The sequence below is a fragment of the Manis javanica genome, chromosome 8 (assembly GCF_040802235.1).
Source record: "Manis javanica isolate MJ-LG chromosome 8, MJ_LKY, whole genome shotgun sequence".
Lineage (NCBI taxonomy): Eukaryota > Metazoa > Chordata > Mammalia > Pholidota > Manidae > Manis > Manis javanica.
Genome location: NC_133163.1, coordinates 123,795,741 through 123,817,677, shown reverse-complemented (window position 1 = coordinate 123,817,677; position 21,937 = coordinate 123,795,741). Strand labels below are relative to the sequence as shown.

The following is a 21,937-nucleotide window of genomic DNA, read 5'->3' as shown; positions in this document are numbered from 1 at the left end:
CAACTTGTGCTAGTTAATTCCAGGTAGGAAAGAGCCTGATTCTTGAAATAAATCAGACTGAAGGCATGTGGAAGCCAAAGGCCCTGCCCAAACATCAGTGGTCCTTTGCCTCAGGACAACCCAGAATCAGAGAGAAAGGTGGTCTTGCTTAGGACCCCCTGACAGAATTCCCAGGAGTGGATACCATGTGGGCAGTGATGGAGGGGAAATAATATCATTTCTCCACCGGCATACCAAAGGACCAAGTGATCCCATTGGAAGAACACCAACTCCAGTTTTCTCTTGTCTTCCTGCAGTTTTCTCTTGTCTTCCCTGACCTAATCCTACCATGTAGGCCCACACCCTTTCTGGGCCCCATATTGGCTGCTCATGCCCGGTGGACCCAGTGCCCGAAGCCTAGCACACTACATCTCTGTGACCTCTCGGCGCCACCTGCCTGCTGTTCTTTAGTTCCTTTCCCCTAGAAGCCGGCGGGCTGCGCTCGCACCCAGGACGGGCAGTTCCCTGGGCTCCCCTCTGGCAAGCACGCTGAAAACCGCAGCAGGCAGAGCCTGCGTCCCTGCAGGCTCTCTCTCAGGCTCTCCTGCTGACCCCTCCTCCCAGGCCCAGGTGACGCAGACAGTGCGCTCTCAGGCCCACTCCGGTATGAGCTCTGCCTCCTCAGCACACCTGAGTCTGGCAATCACTTTTCTGGAATATTGCTTAAATACCACGTCTACAAATCTCCAGAGTGCTTGCTAGTGAGAAGAAACACCAGGCTGCAGACAGTCCACTGCCAGGGGTTGAGAGCTCCAAAATATGGTCTAAAATTTAGAGTCTAGATGTTTTCACTTGCACCCATTCTACTCGTAGAATCATGGCAGCTGCTGCTACCACTGCCGGCTGCTGATTGCCCAAGCCGGGCGGCCTCCCCTGTTACCATTAACTTGTCTGCCTTTGTGGGGACGCTGTTTGTCCTGTACCTTAGGGAACAGGCAAAAGGCATGTGAATTCTGCAGCAGGTGACGCTGGACAAGGCCCTGCCTCTGCTCGCATTATCTCCACGGCTCTGACACGTCCCCTCAGGTCAGCCTGAGCCCGGAGTCTCTCCAACATGCAGGACGAGCCCAGAAAGGCTGTACAGAGACTGACCACCAGGGGGCGAGGCCACACCGCAAACCCGCGGCCTTCACTTCTTCGGGCCTACTTTTCTCAGATTAGGGAGAATGAACAGAATATTCGATCCAGGTCAGCAGCAGATGAGGAGCCAAGGGCACGCCTCCCGAGTGGGGGGCTGGCATAACTGTGTCTTCGGCCAGGCCCTCCCCATCATGTCAGTATGGAAGTCGCTGGAAGGACAAATGCTTGTCTGGTCTTTAGTGTATCGATATGAATTTATTTACACAGTAACACATCCACAGAGGCCACAGCGGAGTACCACAGCAAACCAAGGGGCGGCGCCACCTGGGACACAAGGGTTTTCACTGGCAGATTTAGATGACTCTAAATTATGTGAGCAAAGAGGCGAAGCTTCAGGGAAGAGCAAGCGAATCAAGATTTTGAAATACAGAGTGTGGGCCGAGCCACGGGGAATTGGAGGGACTGGAATGAGGACCGCCATGATCCACATCATCGAGGATGGCATCTGGTTTCTGCCCTGACCTCACACCAGAGTGCCCTGCATTTAATCAACAGAAAATCCCAACCCTGTGTGTTCACACGTAACTCTTTAAAACTGGTAAGGGAGGAGATAACCAAGTGGTATTTAGAGCAAGTTTCCTGAAACACTGTGGTTTATCTTTCAAAACTGCTACCCTGAAGTCATAGGGCAGGTTCAAGATTCAAGTTATTATGAGTGCAGACACACACATACTTTCCACACACTTTATGGGCAAACTGGATTTTCCTTACACAACAATATTTGTAGCAAAATATATGACTATGTACTTCTGCTAGGTTAAAAAATTCCCGACCTCTTTTGAGTCCCTGAAACTTTCTTGATTTAGAAAAAACATGGGGTGAGCGGGATGGGTAAAGGTGAGGAGCCAGAATAAATGTGGAGGTTCTCTGGAGTAGGAAATACTAATGGGATGTCTGGAATGCAGGCCCCTGTGACCCAGGTGGGGAAAGCTTCTAGCAGTGGCTGATGCAAACATCTACTCTAATTTCAAACAGCTGCAGAGACGAGGTGTTTAACAGCTGTGTAGCACCTTGTACATTCTGGGCACTTATAAATATTAAATAATGGTGGTGATGAGTGGTAAACACCTCTGTAGGAAGGTTTATAAAAAGTATTGCAATTTGTTAAGAAATCTCCCAAGAGTTCTTTAAACACACCTATTGAAACTATCAGATGTCTCAAAAAAAAAAACCCCTCAGCTCTCAGTACCATGTGGGTCTCATGTCCCCAAGCCGGAGGTTGGCCAGTAGCCACAGTCGGCCAAGGGCAGAAGGGACGGGTTCCTTCTCTTTACATATATGAGGGGACTTCACATGATCGGCCCAAGGATTCCATCATCTTCTTTTTCAAATACACAAAATTGACTTATTTAAAAAAGTAGGTGTTTTCACAATGGATTATTTTATCAGTTGACTACCCTGATACGGAATGTATGTGCATTCTCCTCATATTTGGCATCTGTCATTGCTCAGTCTTATCACCTTAGAAGCATCACGACAAAGAGGCTTGATTTCTTTGGTATAATCACTATCTAGGACCTTGCACTGCAGCTCTTCTGGCCTCCCTTATGGCATCATTTTTGGTCCACGGAATCCCCACTTTTGGTGCTGCCATAAGCACAGCCAGCCAGACTTCAGTGCACACTTCGGCATGAGCGGCAGTGGGGTAAAACTCAGAGCCTGGTTTTGTGGGCAGCCACTCCTGTTCACTCATTAGGCTGGACCTGAATTTTAATCCTTGTCAGCTAGTGAGGGGAATAAAAAACTATCCGAGCTGGCCTACAGAGTGAAGCGCTCTCTCCCCCACCCCCAAGTGTATTGATCCTTTCTGTGTCTAGAAGCACTCCGAATACTGTGCAGTGTCCTGACCTGCCCCTCAGCAATTCTGGAGACCAGCATGTATCTTTTTCAGATCACTGCTGGTAAAATCTAGGGAAAAGTCCTAGTTGCAGGTTACCAATAAAACCAAGTCAGGTTACTTCCCAGCACCAAAGTATCTTAAATTCAAATTGGGGCAGCTGAGGGTAATTTTTCCATGCCTTACTATTTAGGGAACTTTACAATGCTAGGAAGCTTAAAGTACAATTTTAGGTCGTTTACTCCATAGTATTACTATTTCTAGAGGTTTAGATCTCTTGACTTAAGAGTGTTCCATATTCACAAACTTACCCTGAGGTTTGGAAGCCAAAGCGGCCCCCACTTACTCTGACAATGAAGGACTACTCAGATTCTTAAAAATCCTACCAGATGCTTTATCTTTCTCGGCCCACACCTGCAGTGTGGGTGCTGTGCCACGCCCTCTGCCTTACCTGCTTCATCTTCCGAGGGCGAACCTTGAAACCCACTGCCATCTGTCTGGCTCCCAATTCTACCTTGACCTAGTGACTTGTGGGCCTGATTCACGATTCTCTCGTTGCGGGGTCCACAGCTTCCCCCTGCTCCACCTGCTCGCCTTCTTCCTGCCGCTGTTCGTCCTGAACTGGCTTCTGCGCACCGTAGGAGCGCACACACGCCAGAGCGGCTCTGCTCACGCTGGCGCGGGGCCCTCTCAGAGCTCCAGTCCTGCCTGTGGAACCCTGACCCTCTGCCTTCCAAGCCTGGGCTCTCACTCGAACAAGGCGCCCTGCTGTACATCCAGGCGCGGTCTCGGCCACTCCAGCTGCCGTCCTGGTGCTCTAGCGCCGAAATGTGGCCGACAGATTGTTCTTGCTCAGGTGGCTTAAGGAAAAGTCCCAATGGTGATTTAATTGTTCAAAGTCTCAATATAAAGGGAAGACTCTGTATAGTACAGACCTCAGTGAAAGCATTTCCAATCAGTTTTGAAGATAATAACTCTGTATTGCTTGAGAAAACTTAAAGTGCTCTATTAGTCACAAACCAAAACATATATACATGTCTGTCTATCTGTGTCTGAGGATAGGGTTCTTTCCAGTTGACGAATGGATTCAAAGTTCCTACTATAATTAAAAAAGGAAATGTAAAAAAGATTATGATAATATTAGATTGCCTAAATTTCATTATTTTGGGAAAACATTCTGCAGACCATCTGATGTAGTACTTCTTGTCTAGAAATAGTTATTTCATCTTTTCTGCTCTAACCTGTAACACGCTCCTCTCTCCCCAGCTCACATTCCTTGGCCACCTGTCTCCGGGAAGCCTGAGGCCCTTCTCGAATGAGTTCGCATTCATCTTTTGCCCCTAACAAATCGAATACAAAAACAGTACTAAACAAATCTGATGAGAAGAGGCGCACGGCTTACCAGTGCTGTAAGAGTAGTGGAGGGTGTCCATGTTTATAATGCTTTAAGAGTTAGAAGACCGGATCCAAGTCAAGACAGAAAAAAAGGAAAAGAAAAAGAAAGGATACCTAGAAAACAAGTAGAAGGACTAGGGAACATTCTTCATTAAATAATCAACGTTCAAACTTGCATGGGGAAGGCACTGCGAGAGTGTCTCAGCACGCAGCTGGCGGGGAGGGCCTCTCGGGAGCGTGCCAGCTGACGTGGCCCGCGCCCGTGAGCTGCTGCCTCAGTGTGCGATCGGGCAAGGAGCTATGCGCACATGGGCTATGCTAAGATGAACCAGACACCAGTGTGCTAGGCAAGGTGCGGCCAAGCCGCAGGCCATGGGGAGAGCGGACTGCTGGCCTGCAGCGGCACACCCATTCTGCGGCCATACTCGGCTAGAGAAGGCAAGGCTTGCTGGGGCCGACCAGCTCTCTTCCTGGGAGTCCCGTCCTGCCGGCCACAGCAGGGACATGCTCCACATGGAGCCTCACATGACCATTCTCTTAAAAAAAAAAAGAAAGAAAAGCACAACAAAATACATTCTTCTCCTTTCTTGACCCTCTTTGATATAGGTGAATCACATGAAAGGCCGCTAAAATGTCAAAAGTTTAGAAATATCCAAAAGGCCACTAATGTGCTAAGTAATACTGTACATTCAGTCTTGGCTTTAAGAAACTCTGTCCTGGTAGATGAAGGGCCCCAGGGCTCCTTCACCAACTAGGTGCAGAGAACATGTCTATCGAACCTGTCACAGGTTGCTCCCCGAGAGGCCTGACCTCTGCTTTCAGCGTGCATGTGCACACACATGGGCACACACGTGTACACAACAATCACACTGTCTGAGTGACTCTTGGGACTTAAGGTTGAAGTAAACAGATACTCACAGTTTTGAATAAAACAAGCACGCATGTGCTCACGTTTGTGCACGTGCACACACACACACACACACACACACACACACACACACACACACACACACAATCTCCCCAACCCTCAGTGGAAGGAACACTTGTCTCTTAGCCAAAATGTGCTGAGGGAAGGAGAGGACTTCTGTAGATCTTGCTTCAGGTGAAGTTGCAACATAAACACTGTAATATACAGCTAAGAATACATACAAAAAGTGCACATATATCCATAGGCATGGAGCGCAGACCCCACGAATGATGAACAGCTCTCAACCACCCACCTCAGCAGTCAAAATTCCCTGTCAGCTGTCCTTCAGAGCCATTTCAGAGTCATAAGGAGCAATGTAGCAGTGCAACCAGGAAGCAGCCTCCAGAAGAGGTCAGTATCCTGGGGAGGAGGTCAGCAGCCTCATCACTGGCCTTCTCCCCCTCGCCAGCCTTCTGGACATCCTAATAGCCAGCTGTGCCATGCCCTCTGAGAGATCTTAAGAGCTCAATGGACAGCCAGTTCATCCAGGGCTGTTATCTATAGCATTTTGGTAGGCTAGTTAGCACTGGCTACTGATGGAAGACAGCGGGCCGATTACTGCTCAGGGGAAAACTCTGATCTGGGCACCGCCAGCCCGGGCTGTCAACACTGACAGCTCTGACGGTAATCAAAGAATGGTCCTTTAAACTGTTCCCCTGCTGGCCCCGAAAGAATCGCGCATGCAGGAAAATCATCTCCTTGTGTCCTGCCAGCTATTTACAGGATCTGAACTGTGCCCCACCCTGCCGAGGCATTTGCGACACCACCATGGGACAGCTCTGTAATGGGGCACGTGTGGTCAGTGAACCCAAACTCCACCCGCAAGCGGGGGCAGAGTAGAGGTGAAGGAGAATGACAGTGGCAGCTGAGGGGAGACTGCGAGGGCGACCCTCCATGCAGAACACCCACTTACCGATAACAGGAATGGAAATGGGGCCATGACCCAAAGGATGGGACCTCTCCATCTTTCCACTACCCACTGGAACAAAGGATACATAGTCCCCAGAACCAAAACTAGGCTGATGCTAAGGAAGGCAGTTCCGCCTGGTAAGAGAGTCTCTTATTGGTATTTTAAAGAAAGAAAATCTGTTGTGAGAGCTTAATGGATGATGGCAAGGGTTGGTTAAAGCTGTCTATTGCTAGTGAGAATACACTTGGTGTTAAAAAGACATATGATGTTCAGAATTACAGAGGAATAGGACATAGCTCATTGAGTTTATACCAAAGGAGCTGTCCCTTCAAGGATATGTACTTTCATTTTTTACCTGCATTTGTGGGACAATCAGGGTATGAGGTGCTCCAATGGAAGGCAAATGCATGTTTGTGCAGTTGAATTCCTGTAAAGTTAAGACGGACTAAGCTTCTCACTCAATTTGGAGTGGTGGATAACCTCTGACTCATTTGTTCATGGACGGGATGGAGGGTTTGTCTCTCTTCTTCCCTTGAATTCTGTGTGAGTGATGGGAGGGGAAGTGCGTGGGAAACTTGAAGAAGGGGAAGAAAAAGCAGCAACTAGGGTACATTAACAGTGTTGCAGGATTTTCACAACACAGCTGAGGGAGTCTGGAGTGGCAAAAGCCAAATACTGGGCACAGAGCCAGTCCTCGAGGTGGACGCCACTCTCGCTGTCCAGGGACTTCTCGGCGAACTTGATCAGCAGCAGCGTTCGCTTGATGTCTAGCCAGTTTTGGAGCAGGGTGCTTCTCTGGACCGGGCTGGGGGAGGCAGCGAGAGTCTGGAAGAGGTCTTCCCGGGGGCCCCAGAGCAGGCACTGGAGGATGCCTCTGGCGTCCGAGATGAGGATCCGCTCGGAGGGGTTGGGGTTCAGGAGGCAGCTGGCCAGCCGCTGCAGGCCCCAGGAGTAGGGGGAGCGGAGCGGGATGCGAGGCAGGTCTGCCCGCGTGTACTCCTTGTCCTTGAGCCCCGGGTTCTCGTCGAAGGGGTTGGGCAGGTGCAGCATCTCGTAGACGAGGATGCCTGTCTGGAACTCGTCACACTTCTTGTACTGGGTGGCCGTCAGGATCTCCGGGGCGAGGCGGGACCGGTCCCGGAGGGCCGCAGGGTCCACCAGGTGGCTCTTCTGCTTGGCCTGAGAGAAGTTGCTTACGAGGAGTCTGGGGGGACGGGACGAGGTGGGGGTGGGCTCTGCGGGCCCCCCAGGCTGGTGGCGGACGAGCAGCAGGTTCTCCGGGCGAAGGTCGCAGTGAGTGACGTGGTGGGGCTTCAGGTGCTCGAGGCCGGAGCACAGCTGCAGGAGCAGCAGACACACCTGCCTCTCATACCAGTCGGGGCTTTTTCCATGCTGGGCCAGAGAGTCTCGCACAAAATCGGCCACAGTGAGACAGGGAACCTCCCTGGTGATGACCACGACGTGGCTTCTCCGCCTCCTGCCGGCGGCCCCCTGGCCCTCCCTCCGGGGCGGCTCTGCTTCAGGCCGGGGCCCCGGGCCCTTCCCGCCCACTTCTCCCTCCACCTCCTCCTCCTCCTCGGCGGTGCCAGGGTCCTCCCAGGGCAGCAGACGGCTGGGCACTTCGGCAAGGAAGTGACCGCAGTCCTGCTGGATGTTAAAATGGACAGCCAGACTCTGCCGGATAGCCAAGCTGTGGTAATACTGCTGAGATTCTTCTGCTTTGCTCTTACAGATCTGAAAGAAGAGAGCAAATAACACAATGTGAAACGTACTCTCCTGACTAGGCTTATGATACATAAAGGAGGATGAACGGAAAGACGACAGGTTAGGAACAAATGGGTTTATAGTCGAGCCTTCAGAAAGGTTCTTCGTAGCCCTGTGCGACAATAGCAGCGGCAGTGGTCATTCCTCGCGGCTGTCCATGAGCTTAGTACTTTACGTGTATTATGTCCAGAGCAGCCAGGGATCTAAGAATTAAAACAAAAAACAAAACACCCAGGACTACCAGTTTGCAAACCTCAGTCTGTCTAACACCAAAGCTCGCTCCTTCACTGTACCCTGCACCTCATCTAGAGAGCAGAACAGAAAATACTTTTTCACCTACTTTCAGTGGAGGTTTACAGTCCGGACTTACACAGAAGCTCAAGAAATGGCTCATGAAGTAGGCCAGGAGAGCCTGTTTCACCACTGGTCAGGAGAGTGACATACAACTGGCCAGGTAAACTGTGGGTTTTCCTAACTTTTGATGGCATTGTGATGGCCACAACTCAGGCACCCAGGGTTCACTGACAGGGTAGAAATAAAAGTTTGAGAGAATCACTGGCATGACCTGGTCAGAGCAAAGCCAACATTTTTAATGGAGGACCATGTGTTTCATGCTTTCTATTAACAGGGCTCATTTAAGGTCCGATACTCAGGCAATAAGGCCTTTTAACAAGAACTTCATTAATTGGTTATGGATCAAGGAAGACGTTTTTGTCATACATTAGCTTAGAGCTCTACATGCTAAAACAACTATTATATTTCTAGTCTTGACGGGTTCATACACTGACGTTATTTCACAGAAATCAAAGCCTCCCAGCAACGGTTCTGTAGTGTTTATAGTGCCTCTTCATTGCAAAAATACAGAAAAGAAGCAAAATTTAAAAGGATTTTCTTATGATTTTCATTTAAAGAGAATGTCTGTTTTCTTTGGACAGTGCTGGTGGGTCCCCAGTTCTGAGAGGCAGTATGCTCTGATTTCCAGACTTACACAGAAGCTCAATAAATGGCTCATAAAGTAGGCCAGGATACCTTGTTTTGTACCACTGGTCAGGAGAGTGACGTACTGTTGGCCAGGTAATTTAATAGCTATTTGAAAGAAAAAATAAAATAAAAGACCAAAGGCAAAGGAGTTTCAGGAGAGAGAAGCCTCCCTTTCTCATTGATTGTCCTTGTGCATATTTATTACAGTTAGAGACCTGATGCCGGTGATCGCGCCACAGAATTGTGTGTTTGTGTGTGTGTGTGTGAGATCCGAAAATGAGTCTCCTTAAATCTTCTACTGCCTATCTAATGAGTCTGACAGCACACTAAGCATTTCTGATCTTTAAGCAAACTTCTGGTCTTGAAACAGAGATAACCCCAGGCTGAGTTCAGCTGAAACATATGTTTTCAGAAAATATTATCTTTGGAAAGCTCTCAAAGTCTCAGCCTGTGCAGTGTAATATATAATTCTACATACTCATCAATCACAACATGAATTCTTCCTATACTGTACTTTTGGCAATATTTCATATTTATGTGCCACCAGGTATTTAAAAATCCTACACATCATCATTTTAATGTATAGGAGTTGGACCTAGGACATGGTACTGTTAATCCCATTTCCAACTTTAATAATTTGCTCAATATCACATTGCCTGCTGGAATGAAAGTTCAAAGGTCCCAACTCCTCAGTCTTTGAAAAGACAATCAAATGCCACAGAATTTGGCTGAATGAGACTGTATAGCTAAACTCTAGCTGTCATATTATTGAAATGACATTCTCCAAGGACCTGGGAGGCCTGGGATTTGCCTTGCCACTGACCGCGTATCCTCGGGTATTTCACTTACTTTCTCTGAGTCTCAGTCTCCCCTAATAAAGGAGACAATACACAGAAGCCTGCTGGCCCATGCAGTCGTTGAGGATCGGGTAAGATCAGGCATGCAGAGCCTGTCTGTAAATCTCACAGCTGTGCAAATGTAACACTGGTAATGACTAAAACAATGAACAATTTGAAAATACTAAAATGGTGGAATATTATGGAATCCTTCTATTGTTTCAAACAAAAAGAACAGAACTGAACAATGCATCTTTCTTTTGAGTCTGGAGAGCCACTTGCCCAGCAGTGAGGCTCTCTGGCCACGGATTTGGTAGAAGGCGGCTAAAGAGGGCTGCTACAGTTCAATACCTCCATGCCAGGGTTGGCCCCGGCAAACATGCCAAGACCAGTGTTATGTTCTGATCTAAGGCCAACCTATAGTTTTCATTATGCCAAATGCACTGAAAAACACTTGTGACCTTGTGGTTTGGCATTAGAAGCTGAGAATATTCTAATAGTGACTACACACACACACACACACACACACACACACACACTTTTGTGAGATCCCCCAGAGCTTTGTGAGTAGATGAGAACATGGATACTACAACAATACTACAACAAAAATTTATGTTAAGCTTCACAGATCAACTTGAGATAAAGGTTCAAAGTGATTTGCGAAGAAGAAATGATAAATTGTTCAGCCCTTTCGGGTGCTCTGAAACAGCCCGCTTAGAGAGCCAATTTAAGTAGCTGGCACATCCTTATCTTTTCATCTCACAATATGTAGACAAGTTGAAAAATAAGCTCTAGTTTTAAGGAAAAAGGAAAAAGGGAGTAGACTCAAGTGTGAAATAGGGAAACAAAACACTATGGCTTTTAATTGGTTCATGACCATGAAAACAGTTACAACCCAAACACAGACCTATGGAGATTCCCCTAATAGGGTATCTCATAGAATGGGTATCTCATAAATCTTTATTATGGAGTCTATGATGATGTTAGTTTAGGCAGCAGTATTATATTATTCTATGTGCCACATTGTAGCCATTTTTCAAATATTAAAAACTTGACTACTATGGTTCTTAAAAAAACTCAAAATGACCTGACTTCAGATGATAAATTTCTAGTCCAGAAGTTATTTCAGAAAACAAGCCACTCTTCCCAGAATAAATGGACGGGGTTCTTCCCCCAGATGACTTTTCTCTTCTTCCCTTACCCAGTTATTTTCTCTAGTAGGAATCAAAGCAACTTCTTGGTTTCCCCTTCTCATTTCTCTTTCTTGAAATGTATTCACATTTTTTCCTTATAAAGGGTGGCTGGCTTGAATTGGAGGGCTCTTCCATTCCCTGAGAATGATGGACTCTTGGGCTTCCCAAATTTTTGAAATAGGAAAAAAAGCTGGAGCTGGAATGGCCCTAAATCTTCATGTAAGATTCCTATTTTTAATGGGGCAGAAAAAACACCTCATATGTGTTTTGACTAGATATGGGAAAACCTATTTAAAATGCCGCCAATTTTGGCAGATTCTCTACTGTCTACATTTTCTGAATGGGAAGAAAAACGCTCTGAGAGCCCGAGTCATGGCAACACGAGAGGGCGCTGCAGCGTCAGCACTTAGGGGCTGCGGGCACGCACACGGGGTAGCAAGAGAGCCGAACCAGGCTGGTGAAGGTTGGATTTTGTAAAATACACATAGGCCCTTGTTCTGGACAAGTGCTTGGTTCTATAAGGTGGCAATGCCAAGTTCCCGCAAAGGGAATGCCGGTGTGAGGGGCACACGCGGAGGAGATGCCCGTCCTGGGCAGTGCCCCTTGCCTGCTGGCCCGCTCACAACACGCACCTTACTGAGCTACTTCTCCAGAGGAGGCCAGAAGGACAGCAAAGCGGGTGGCCAGTCAGCCGGCAGCTACACAGCCGCCAGTGCGCATAACGCACTCTCACAAAAACAGAGGGTTGAGGGGATACTAACTGCCTGTCTTGAGTTAATAAAGATGAGTAGCGACAGAGAGGGGAAAGAGAAACATTGATTCATATCAGTTGATTATCCCAACAAGTATCTGACTGCTCCTCAGCACTTCCCATTTGTAGGGCATGGCATCCTGAAGCAACGTGGCCAGAGCGCCAAATATAGTGGGGTGCGGAAACCCCTTAACCACTGACAAATCATGCGTTGGAAAATGGAAAAAACACATGCTTCCAGAATCAAAGCGAGATTACCCTCTCCTGAGACCTTCGCAGACCCAGATCAGGGCAGCCGGCACTCACACAAGCCCGGTCTTGGTGAGGAGACAAGAGCTTGACAATCGTTCCTCACACATAACCTGAAAAGTTTAATTCCAACCATTCATTTCTGTTCAGCAGATCAGTTTCTGCGTTGCCCACGGCAACTGCTCTGCATACCTTTGAGGCAATCTTGCCATCATAAAGCATTTATATTTGTAGTGATAGTCTCAACGAAGACAGCCGACTTACCAAAGCAGACTGTGGGGTCTCTGCCTGTAAAGCCCCAGCAAAGGCAGCCGGGATGAAGAGGCGCCATGTGTCTACCACTGCTGACCCTTCCAAAGCAGCAGCATCTGGTGGGACTGGTAAAGACGGTATACATCTTGCTGCCCTTTCAGTATCGGGGAGTGGAACAATCTAGATTTTTCAGTTTAAGGCACAAAGTGGGGAAGTGTGGGGACATGCGGCAAAGAGGATGGCATGACTGTGGAATAAGTCAATTGTTGCAAGGAGGGGTATTATCCATTCTTCCTTACGTGACCCTGCCTTCCAAAGGCTCCGTGAAATGCTGGCATTGTGTGGGGAGGGGGCAATCTTACTCTCTGTTCTCTTTTCTCACGGACACACTCCCTGCAGCGAGCTCATGGCTTCAACCATCTTAATGCACTGCTGACTTCCACATCGACAGCTGTGACCCAGACTTGTCTCTGAGCTTTAGACTTACCTAAACAGTGGCCTCCTTTGTTTCTCCCCATGTAGCCCCTTCCCACAGATGCCTTAAACTTGGCATAACCAGGCCTGAGCTCCCCTCCTGCGGCCCGTCCCCCTCCCCGCACTCCCCCCCCTCGGTGGTCGGCCCCACTGTCTCCCAACCGCTGCAGGAGAAGTTGGCTCACTCTGGGTTTCTCCTTCATCCTCACTCCCTACCTCTAATTAATTACTAACTTTAATTCACTTTGTTCCCAAATAACTTTCAAATTACTCTGTTTTCTCCATCTCTGTTGCCGTCATTGTCACTCACCGGGGCTGCTCCAAAACACGGCCTCCAACTATTACCCCTACTTTTCTTTTCTTTTTTTGAGAGGGCATCTCTCATATTTATTGATCATATGGTTGTTAACAACAATAAAATTCTGTATAGGGGACTCAATGCACAATCATTAATCAACCCCAAGCCTAATTCTCAACAGTCTCCAATCTTCTGAAGCATAACGAACAAGTTCTTACATGGTGAACAGTACAAGGGCAGTCATCACAGAAACTTTTGGTTCTGATCACGCATCATGAACTCAGGTCAAATATGATTATTCGTTTGATTTTTATACTTGATTTATATATGAATCCCACATTTCTCCCTTATTGTTATTATTATTATTATTATTATTATCATTATTATTATTTTAAATAAAATGCTGAAGTGGTAGGTAGATGCAAGATAAAGGTAGAAAACATAGTTTAGTGCTGTAAGAGAGCAATTGTAGATGATCAGGTGTGTGCCTGTAGACTATGTGCTAATCCGAGCTAGACAAGGGCAATAATACATCCACGTATGCAGAAGATTTCTCTCAAAGCAGGGGGGGTGAGGTTCTAAGCCTCACCTCTGTTGATCCCCAATTTCTCACCTGATGGCCCCCCTGCGACTGTGCCTGTCTTAGGTTGTTCCTCCCTTGAGGAATCTTACCCGTCTCTGGCTAACCAGTCATCTTCCAGGGCCATACAGGGAGATGTAAAGTTGGTAAGTGAGAGAGAAGCAATATTCTTTGAAAAGGCTAGTTTTTCACTTCTTTGCAGATTTATGCCCTGTGGCTTCTATGCCCAGCACTTGTCTCGAGGTATCTTTACCATCTGGAGGAATTATGTTACTCGGTAAATTCGATATGAGGCACGAATTCTACTAAAGGGTTGTAATTAGGAAGGAAGAAGAAAAGCTATAGAGGTAGCATATGGAAGGAAACATGGGAAGATTGATTATTTCTTTGACATATCTTCTTGTAGTGTAACATAAGCATGTATAGGTTTTAAACTACTAATTAAATTGCATGTACACATTAACATAATAGGAATACAGCTACATTACCAGAGAAGACCTACAATTACCAGCCATCTCCAGTGAAACCAAGAAAACCAGTTAGGCACCCTAGGCATTTGTGAAAACTTATCAATGATATGATGGGTATTGTCTAACTGAATTTGAATAGTTTGAGAAAAATCAGACAAATTAAAACAACACATTCCTGTGTTCCCCCTACTTTTCAAGCGGTTCCCCTCAAGCACACCTTCCACATGGCCACCAGGGCCACCTTTCAAAAAAATCAGAATCACGTGCCTACATGAACTTCCTAGCGACGCCCCGTTGTCTCCGCAGGCCGAGATCCTGGTCTGGCTCCCTTCCAGCCTCCCCTCACCTCTCCTCTGCTCCTGCCGCACTGAACTCCTCCGGCCGGCCCCCTCCCCCTCCCCCCCCAGATCGTCACCCCTCATCTGTCTGAGGGATTCTTATGTATTATTTTGAAACCCATCTCATGTGCCAATTCTGTCAAAGACAGAAAGTGCTAAATACCCCAAACCTCTTTCCTGTGTTTCTTCTTTACCTTGTACATGTCTCTCCTATTACAGATGTCACATGTTTCGGTCTGTCTTAAGAGCAGATATGTGCTTCTTTAGGGCCTAGCACAGAGTACATGGTACATGCTCAATGTGTCTGTACAAAATCCTGAGAAAAGCTGCACCCGATCTGGTATAGCAACAGGGGTTATTTACTCAGAGCAACCAGAATGTATGAACAGCTTTATGAAACAGGTAGAAGTTGGCAAGGTGATGTGGAAGGGGGCGATGCAGACAAATCTGAGTAATAAATACTCATGACCTGAGTATGCAAATGAGTAAAATCTGAGCACTAAGGGCTGTCTGCTAAGTTCTGCTAAGCCCTGGAGGCTCAGTGGTTTTGCACTGCACAAAACTACATAAAATGACATTGCTCCTTATTGTTCTGTACAAGTTTCTCTGTTCCCAAATGAAGCAATAATTACAAAATACAGGACTCTTCAAAAATATACCACATTAGCTTTTCCTTTTCCTTTACGGGCCCAGTCAGCCTCGTACGCCTACAGGCCACTTCCACTTTATCAGCGGGGAATCTCATTTCCATGTCACACTATACATTTACAGTGCCTCGGTGAACCTTAGGTGAGATGGATGTTGCAGGGGATGAATTGCAGAGGAATGAAAATGAGAAACACTGAAGACGACACGCACTACACCATCTGTGCTATTTTGTTATAATACACAGAAGCACAACCGCAAATGGGAGAGAAAACAGAATGAAAACCTGCAAACTCAAAATTGATATCCAGTATTTGGTACGATCTTGCTCGAAGAACATTGGCCGATCACTGACCAATCTGCCTTGGAGGAGAATTGCTTTACTTGCTGCTGCAGAGCTGAGACCCACACGCATTTGTGCTGCTACAAATATATTCAAAATGGATTGAGTATTTAATATATAAATGCTGTCTGGGCCCCGAGTACTCAGAACATGCAGCAGGAGTATCTGCTGAGATCTGTTGGGTAGGCCAGGTAATTCACAGCTTGAATGGCTGCAAAAATGTTCACATGCCCAGGAAAGCCACTTTGGAGTCCAGAAAAACTCAAGAAGGCAACTGTATAAGGTTTTTACTATTTTATTTGTGACTGTTCTCATTAAATCTTTTCACGTTCCCACTCAGCAGGTAGAACAAAAGAAAATCACTTGTGTTCCTGAACCAGTACTTAGGCTGACAGAACGATGCCAGGATGTTCACACTAAAGAAACTGAGATACGTCCTACATCCAATAATCAGCTCAGGGCTCAGATGAGGAATTCAATTAATTTGAATCCCAACTTATAATTTCTAACTGTGTCCTCTCATCTCACTGATGGAAGCCATTGTCCCACCAGAAAATTCATTTTACACAAATATCCAAAACCTCTCCTTTCTAAATCCATTCCCAGTGGAGACTCTTAGGAACTTCTGTATGCATTTGGTCCTGAAATGAGGTGCACGCTCCCCAGGATGGCTCGGAGTATGTGTAGCTGGCTGCTGGTCAGCGGCTTTCTGTGAAGTTTCAATGTTGGGCATATTTGTGTTGAATCATGACGGAAGTGGTTTCCCCTCTATAGTTTTTTTTCCTTGTCACTAAGCCAGTAATTAATTGCCTGTGTCTATAGTCTGAACTGGTTGTAAATTCCTACCAATCACAGCTTTTCCTGATAATGTTTTTTCATTTAGAGTCTTGCTTTCTCAGCAACCACCCAAATGCGATGAGCGCAGACTCTGGAGTGATAACGCAGTAAGAGATGCCAGTCTGCCCAGCTCACCTGCACCTATCACAGGCTTCTAACAGGCTTCTCGGCACAGGCGGGAAAAAGGACGCAGCCCCAGTCCTGTGACAGGAGGTGCGCGTCTTCACTGCGCTCTGCACGCTCTGTCCTGGAGAGTAAAGACCTGGACTCCTTTAAAAAGAGAAGACACCTAATGGCCTCAATTTGGAACTGTTGGAAAAATAAGTCAGAAACTTGTATTTTTTGCTTATGTGAGATTTTCATCACAGTACTATATATCCAAATTTCTTATGTGGTCTCACATTTGTTATAAAATATTGTTATGTTCCAGCGCGTCTGAGCCATAATTTGACCACCTGCCCATCCTGCTCCCAGGCAAAAGGCGGCCGTGTGTTCGTTCAGGGACAACACGGAGGCCCCGCGGGGCCAGGCTCCCGCCTGTCCGCTGAAGTTGACTCGAGCCAGCTCCGAGGGTCACGCATCCGGTCAGGGGCTACCCAGACTCTTCAAAAGGGGGAAGAGCAAGGTGGATTTTATTTAGAGAAGGGCAGTTTTAAGCTCATGCTTAGATTTACGTTAAGCTTTACTTAGAGAACAAGGAAAACTAGGGCTGGAGGCCAGCCGATACACATCCCATGGAGACAGGCAGTCCGTCCGGTCCGCTGGGTGGCGACTCACCGCATGGCGACGAGGGGACCAAAGGAGACACGAATGAGATGAAATGGGAGCTAAGGCTAAATACTGTCTGGGCATCAATTTGGCCTTTCCTTCACCAAAACACTTAAAAAGTAGGCTGTGCTCACTGCCTCCACGACCTCCCTGTCCCATTCTCCGTCTAACTCCCTGTATCTACTCCTATTACTGAGATTGCTATTTTTTTGAGGTTTAGCAGAGATCGAAGTCCGCCCTTGCCTCATCCTGCTCAAGTGTCCTGCAACCTCGGGGTCTCTGATCTGCGGGTCCTTGCCCTGTACTTCTATTCCAAATGCTCCTGCGTGGGGTCACTTAGATGTGTGGACCTTCTCCTAATTTGCAGACTATAGACTATAATCTCGTACATACTCACAGTTTAAACGACATCAAATCAATGAGAGGACTGGGTGACCATATCACTAGCCTTGACCTTTCTTCTGAGCACCAAAACCACATTTTTATTTGGTAACAGGGTTTCTTTCAGCTTGGCTGTCCCTTGGGCATGCTCCGTGGAAAGAAAGCTCGTCGTCCTAGCTTTTCTGGTTCATATTTCAGTCAGTGGCGTCACCGTCATCCTGTGGTGGTCCCTCATCTTCATCCAGCCACTCGCCAGACGCTGTCTCCTGCCTGCCTCAGCTTTCACCACATGCGACTTCCTTCCTGCCGTCCTATTTCAGGGTCTCATTATTATTTACCTGGCCTATTGTAATAGCATGATGACTGGCTTCCCCGCATCCAGTCCTCCTGGACTCTTATCGCCACAGTGTTCTTCCAAAATCATGTTATCCTTCTGTTTAAAAATCCTTATTGGCTTCCCATATAACACAAAATAAGGTCTAACCTCTTAAGCTCGCCATTAGAGCTTTGAGCTCTAAAGTTGGTCCCAAATCTCTCCATAGACTTACTTTTTCCACTATTGTCTACATGCACTGTATTTACCACAAAGACTAGTGTGCAGTGGACACGAGGCCTTTTTTTATTGGCCCTGAGATAACGGTTAACAATGAGTTTTCCATTCATCTTTACATTGCTGCATACCACTCTGAGCCTTCATTATATAACCTCGCTTGTTTAAGACCTTTTTATGCCTTTGTTTTTCCCATTAGAATATAAGCTCCTTGAGGGCAGGGCCTTTGTCTTATTCATATGTGTTTCTGTAAACCTACACAGATATCACAATGTTTTATATAGAAAGTCTTTGCAGAAAGATCAAGAAATATTTATTGAATGCTCCCTATGTACACAATACTAAGAGTAAATAGGATATAAAGCTATCTAATGCTAACGATATCAGATTAGTAATATAATAAGGATATAAGGATTAATAGGGCATTGTCCCTGCCATGGGGAAGCCCACGTGTAGTAGTGGGGAGGGGAGGCATGTTGCTTTAATTGTATAGCAGCAGTACTGTATGATTGTACAACAAAGTATGATAGAGCAGTGATAGAGAAATCCAGTAGGCATGGAGTGGGTACACAGAGAGGAGCCGTCGACACGTTTTCAGAAGATCAGAGAAGAAAATTCACCGAGCTGGACTATTTAAGGAGCATAGGAGCTTTCTCGGTACGTGAGAAGTGAGTGGAGGAGTGCGCGGGCACCGCTCGCTGTATGCTTGCTTTGGCCAAATGTACCCTGAGCACTGCAAACACCGCTATGCACACACTGCCTCCTGTGGCTTTTCACAATGGCTTTAAGAAGAATGAGGTATTTTCTTCATTTTATGGATAAAGACATTTTCTGAGTTTAGAAAAGGCAACTTGGGTCAAGATAGCACAGTTAATAAGTTGCTAAAGCACAAATGTAAACCCAGATCTGTCTGACTTAAAAGCCCAAAATCTTAAGCACTGTGTCAATGGTCCTCAAATTTCGTGTGTAGGAACCACATGGGGGTGCTTGCTGACAAAGCAGCTTCCCAGAGATTCTGATTCTGTAGGGATGGGATGGGACTGAGGAAACTACATTTTTCGTGAGAATGCCTCAGATGGTTCTGAGCAAGGTCACCTGCAGAGGACAGTGTTCTTCCCAGAAGGGCAGTTCAGGCTGGGGAAAGTGTCTGGGCAAAGCCGGGCTGCATGAGCAGCTATTTATAATTTGTGCTGAGGATGAGACGACAGAGGTGAATGACTAAGTTACTTACTTTTTCCATTGAAAGGACATTATGACATCTTGTAAAACAAAAGAAAAATTGCCTACAATTACCACCACTCCAACATAGGAGTTACTTGCATATTACTATTCTGTAGGTCCAGCTTAACAGTTATGATCATACTATTTGGTATTTTGCTATTTTCATGTGACATTTTACATAAAATGTTTTTCATGATGTTCTACAATCTTCACAATTACTGTTTTTAATGGCTGCAAACATTCCACTGGGCTGATGTAATTTATTAAATTGTCTTGTTAATATTAGGCATTTAGTTTTTTCCAATTTTTGCACTGCTAAAATTCTTGAGGATGGTGGCATTTAGTAGCTTTCTTCCATAATTTTAAGTAAAGATATTTAAGTCTTTGAAGTAATGAGAAAGAAAATATCTAACTGTAGACTCTGTCTAAATATGCTCAGGCCAGTGCCTGACATTCAAGAATAATAACAGTGAATGATCTAAAAAATGTTGAGCAGTAATTTTCCATTGTTATTAATAATAAGGCATTGTCTTCTTATATTTTATATGTACTTCATAGTTTACAAAGCACTTTTATTATATAAGCACATATGCATTATAATGATGTTATGAGGTAGGCAGGGCAGTTTGTATCCATTCACATGAAAACCAAGATACGATACATGACTTGCTTGAGAATACAAAGTGATAGATTCAGAATTTGGACCCATTTCAGCTGACTACAAGCCTACTTTTCTTTATTCTTTGTTGTGATATCTTTTAGTTTTAGACCAATAAAAACAATGAAGCCATTCCCATTGAATGAAACACAGAATAAAGCTGTGGGCTGAACACGTCCCATGGTGGAGTCCTGACACCTACTCTCCATACCCACCCCAACTCAAGACGTGAAGACGCAGCAAGAAGGTGGCTGCTCCCAGCCAGGGGGACACTTCGCTCCCAGCCTCCAGAGCTGGGGGAAAATGAATTTCTGTGGTCTAAGCCGGACAGCCTACGGGATTTTGTTACGGCAGCCCAAGCAGGCTAAGACTAAGATTTCGATGCTAAGAAACAGGGCACTGCTCTAACAAATACCCGCAGATGTCAAAATAACTTTGGAATTGGGTAGAATCTGGAAGAGTTTTTGGATACATGGTAGGAAAAGCCTAGATAATCAAGAACAGACTGTTGCTAGAAATGTGAACATTAGAGGTGATTGTGGTGAAGTCTCAGACAGAAATGAGGAATATGTTAGAAGAAACTGGAAAAAAGGTGGTATTACAAAACTGTGTTCTAGTTTTATTTGGAAGACAGCTCTTGCGAGTGATAAAATTGGGTATTTAACTGAGGGATTTCTAACCAAGTGTTGAAGGAGTGGCTTGCTTCCTCCTAATCGCTATAAAAAACGCAAAAGGAGAGAGAAGAATTTAAGAAGGAATTGTTCAGCAAAAAGGAACCATCTGATTTAGATGATATTTAGATGAGACTCGAGACTTTAGAGTTGATGCTGGAATGAGTTAAGACTTTTGGAGATGTTGGGATATACTGAATGTATTTTGCATGTGAGAAGAACATGAATTTTGGGGAGGGCGCAAGGCCAAAATGCTACAGACTGAATTGTGAACTCCCAAAATTTATATGTTGACTCTATTTATATGTCATATTGTGACTTATAAAAAAAAATATTTGGTCACGTAAATGACCAAAATATATTTCTCAAATGTATTCGATCTTCGTACATAGCTTCTAACTCACAGTTCCCCAAACCCTTGGAATTCCTAAACATTGAGAGTGACACAGATAACTCCTGTTATGTTATTTAATGAGGTGACTTTTGAACCCCACTTAAGGATGGGGGATGGCTGCCAGGGGAACCAATGATGTGATTGGAGGGATGGAACTTCCCCTCTAGAGAGGGGAAGGGGCCTGAAGGTTAAATCAGTAGCCAGTAGCCAATGATTTAATCAATCGTGGTTATGTAATGAAGCCTCCATAAAAGACCAAAAGGACAGGGTCTGGAGAGCTTCCAGGTTGGTGAACATCTGGAGATTTGGGGAGACTGGTGTGCTTGGAGAGGGCATGGAAGTACTGTGCCCTTTCCCCATACCTTGCCCTATGCATCTCTTTCTACCTGGTTGTTCTTAAGCTACATTCTTTTACAATAAACCAGTGATTTAGTAAGTAAAATGTTTCTCCGAATTCTCTGAACTGTTCCAGCAAATCAACTGAACCTGAGGGGGAGTCCTGGGAACCTCTGATTACAGCCAGTTGGTCACAAGTCCAAGCAGGGGGTTTTCAGAACCTCCAGTCTGTAGCCTGGTGGTCAAAAGCACAGGGCTTTGTGACTGGCGTCTGAAGTGGCGGTGGGGGAGACAGTATCACAAACTGAACACTTAACCCATGGGATTGGATGCTTTCTCTGGGTAGATAGTGTCAGAACTGAGTTGACCTCAGTTGAATTGTAGGACACCCTGCTGATGTCCAAGAATTGTTTGTGTTGTGTGAGAAGCCTCCCCACCCCACCACCCACATTATAAATTGATTCTCAGAATACCCAGTTTTAACCCCCAATATGACTGTGTTTGGAGACAGGGCATATAAAGAGGTAATTAAAGTTAAAAAAGAGTCATATGGCTGGGGCCCTGATACGAGTAGTGTCCTTGTAAGAAGAGACATGCAGAGCCTCACACCCACCTCAACCACGAGGGGATACAGGGAGAAGGCAGCTGACCACAAGGCA

General features: G+C 46.0%; 1 protein-coding gene across 9 annotated transcripts in view; it reads right to left on the bottom strand.

The window, feature by feature from the left end:
• Window positions 1–1,354: 1,354 nt before the first annotated feature.
• The window catches only part of PEAK1 (pseudopodium enriched atypical kinase 1), a 306,660-nt gene continuing 286,077 nt past the window's right edge, over window positions 1,355–21,937 (bottom strand). For all 9 annotated transcript variants that reach the window (XM_073212213.1, XM_073212215.1, XM_073212212.1 and 6 more), the window contains one exon: window positions 1,355–8,022. In XM_073212213.1, coding sequence (XP_073068314.1) covers window positions 6,901–8,022 — 1,122 coding nt within the window. In that variant the 3' untranslated portion in view covers window positions 1,355–6,900. The remainder of the gene's footprint in view (window positions 8,023–21,937) is intronic.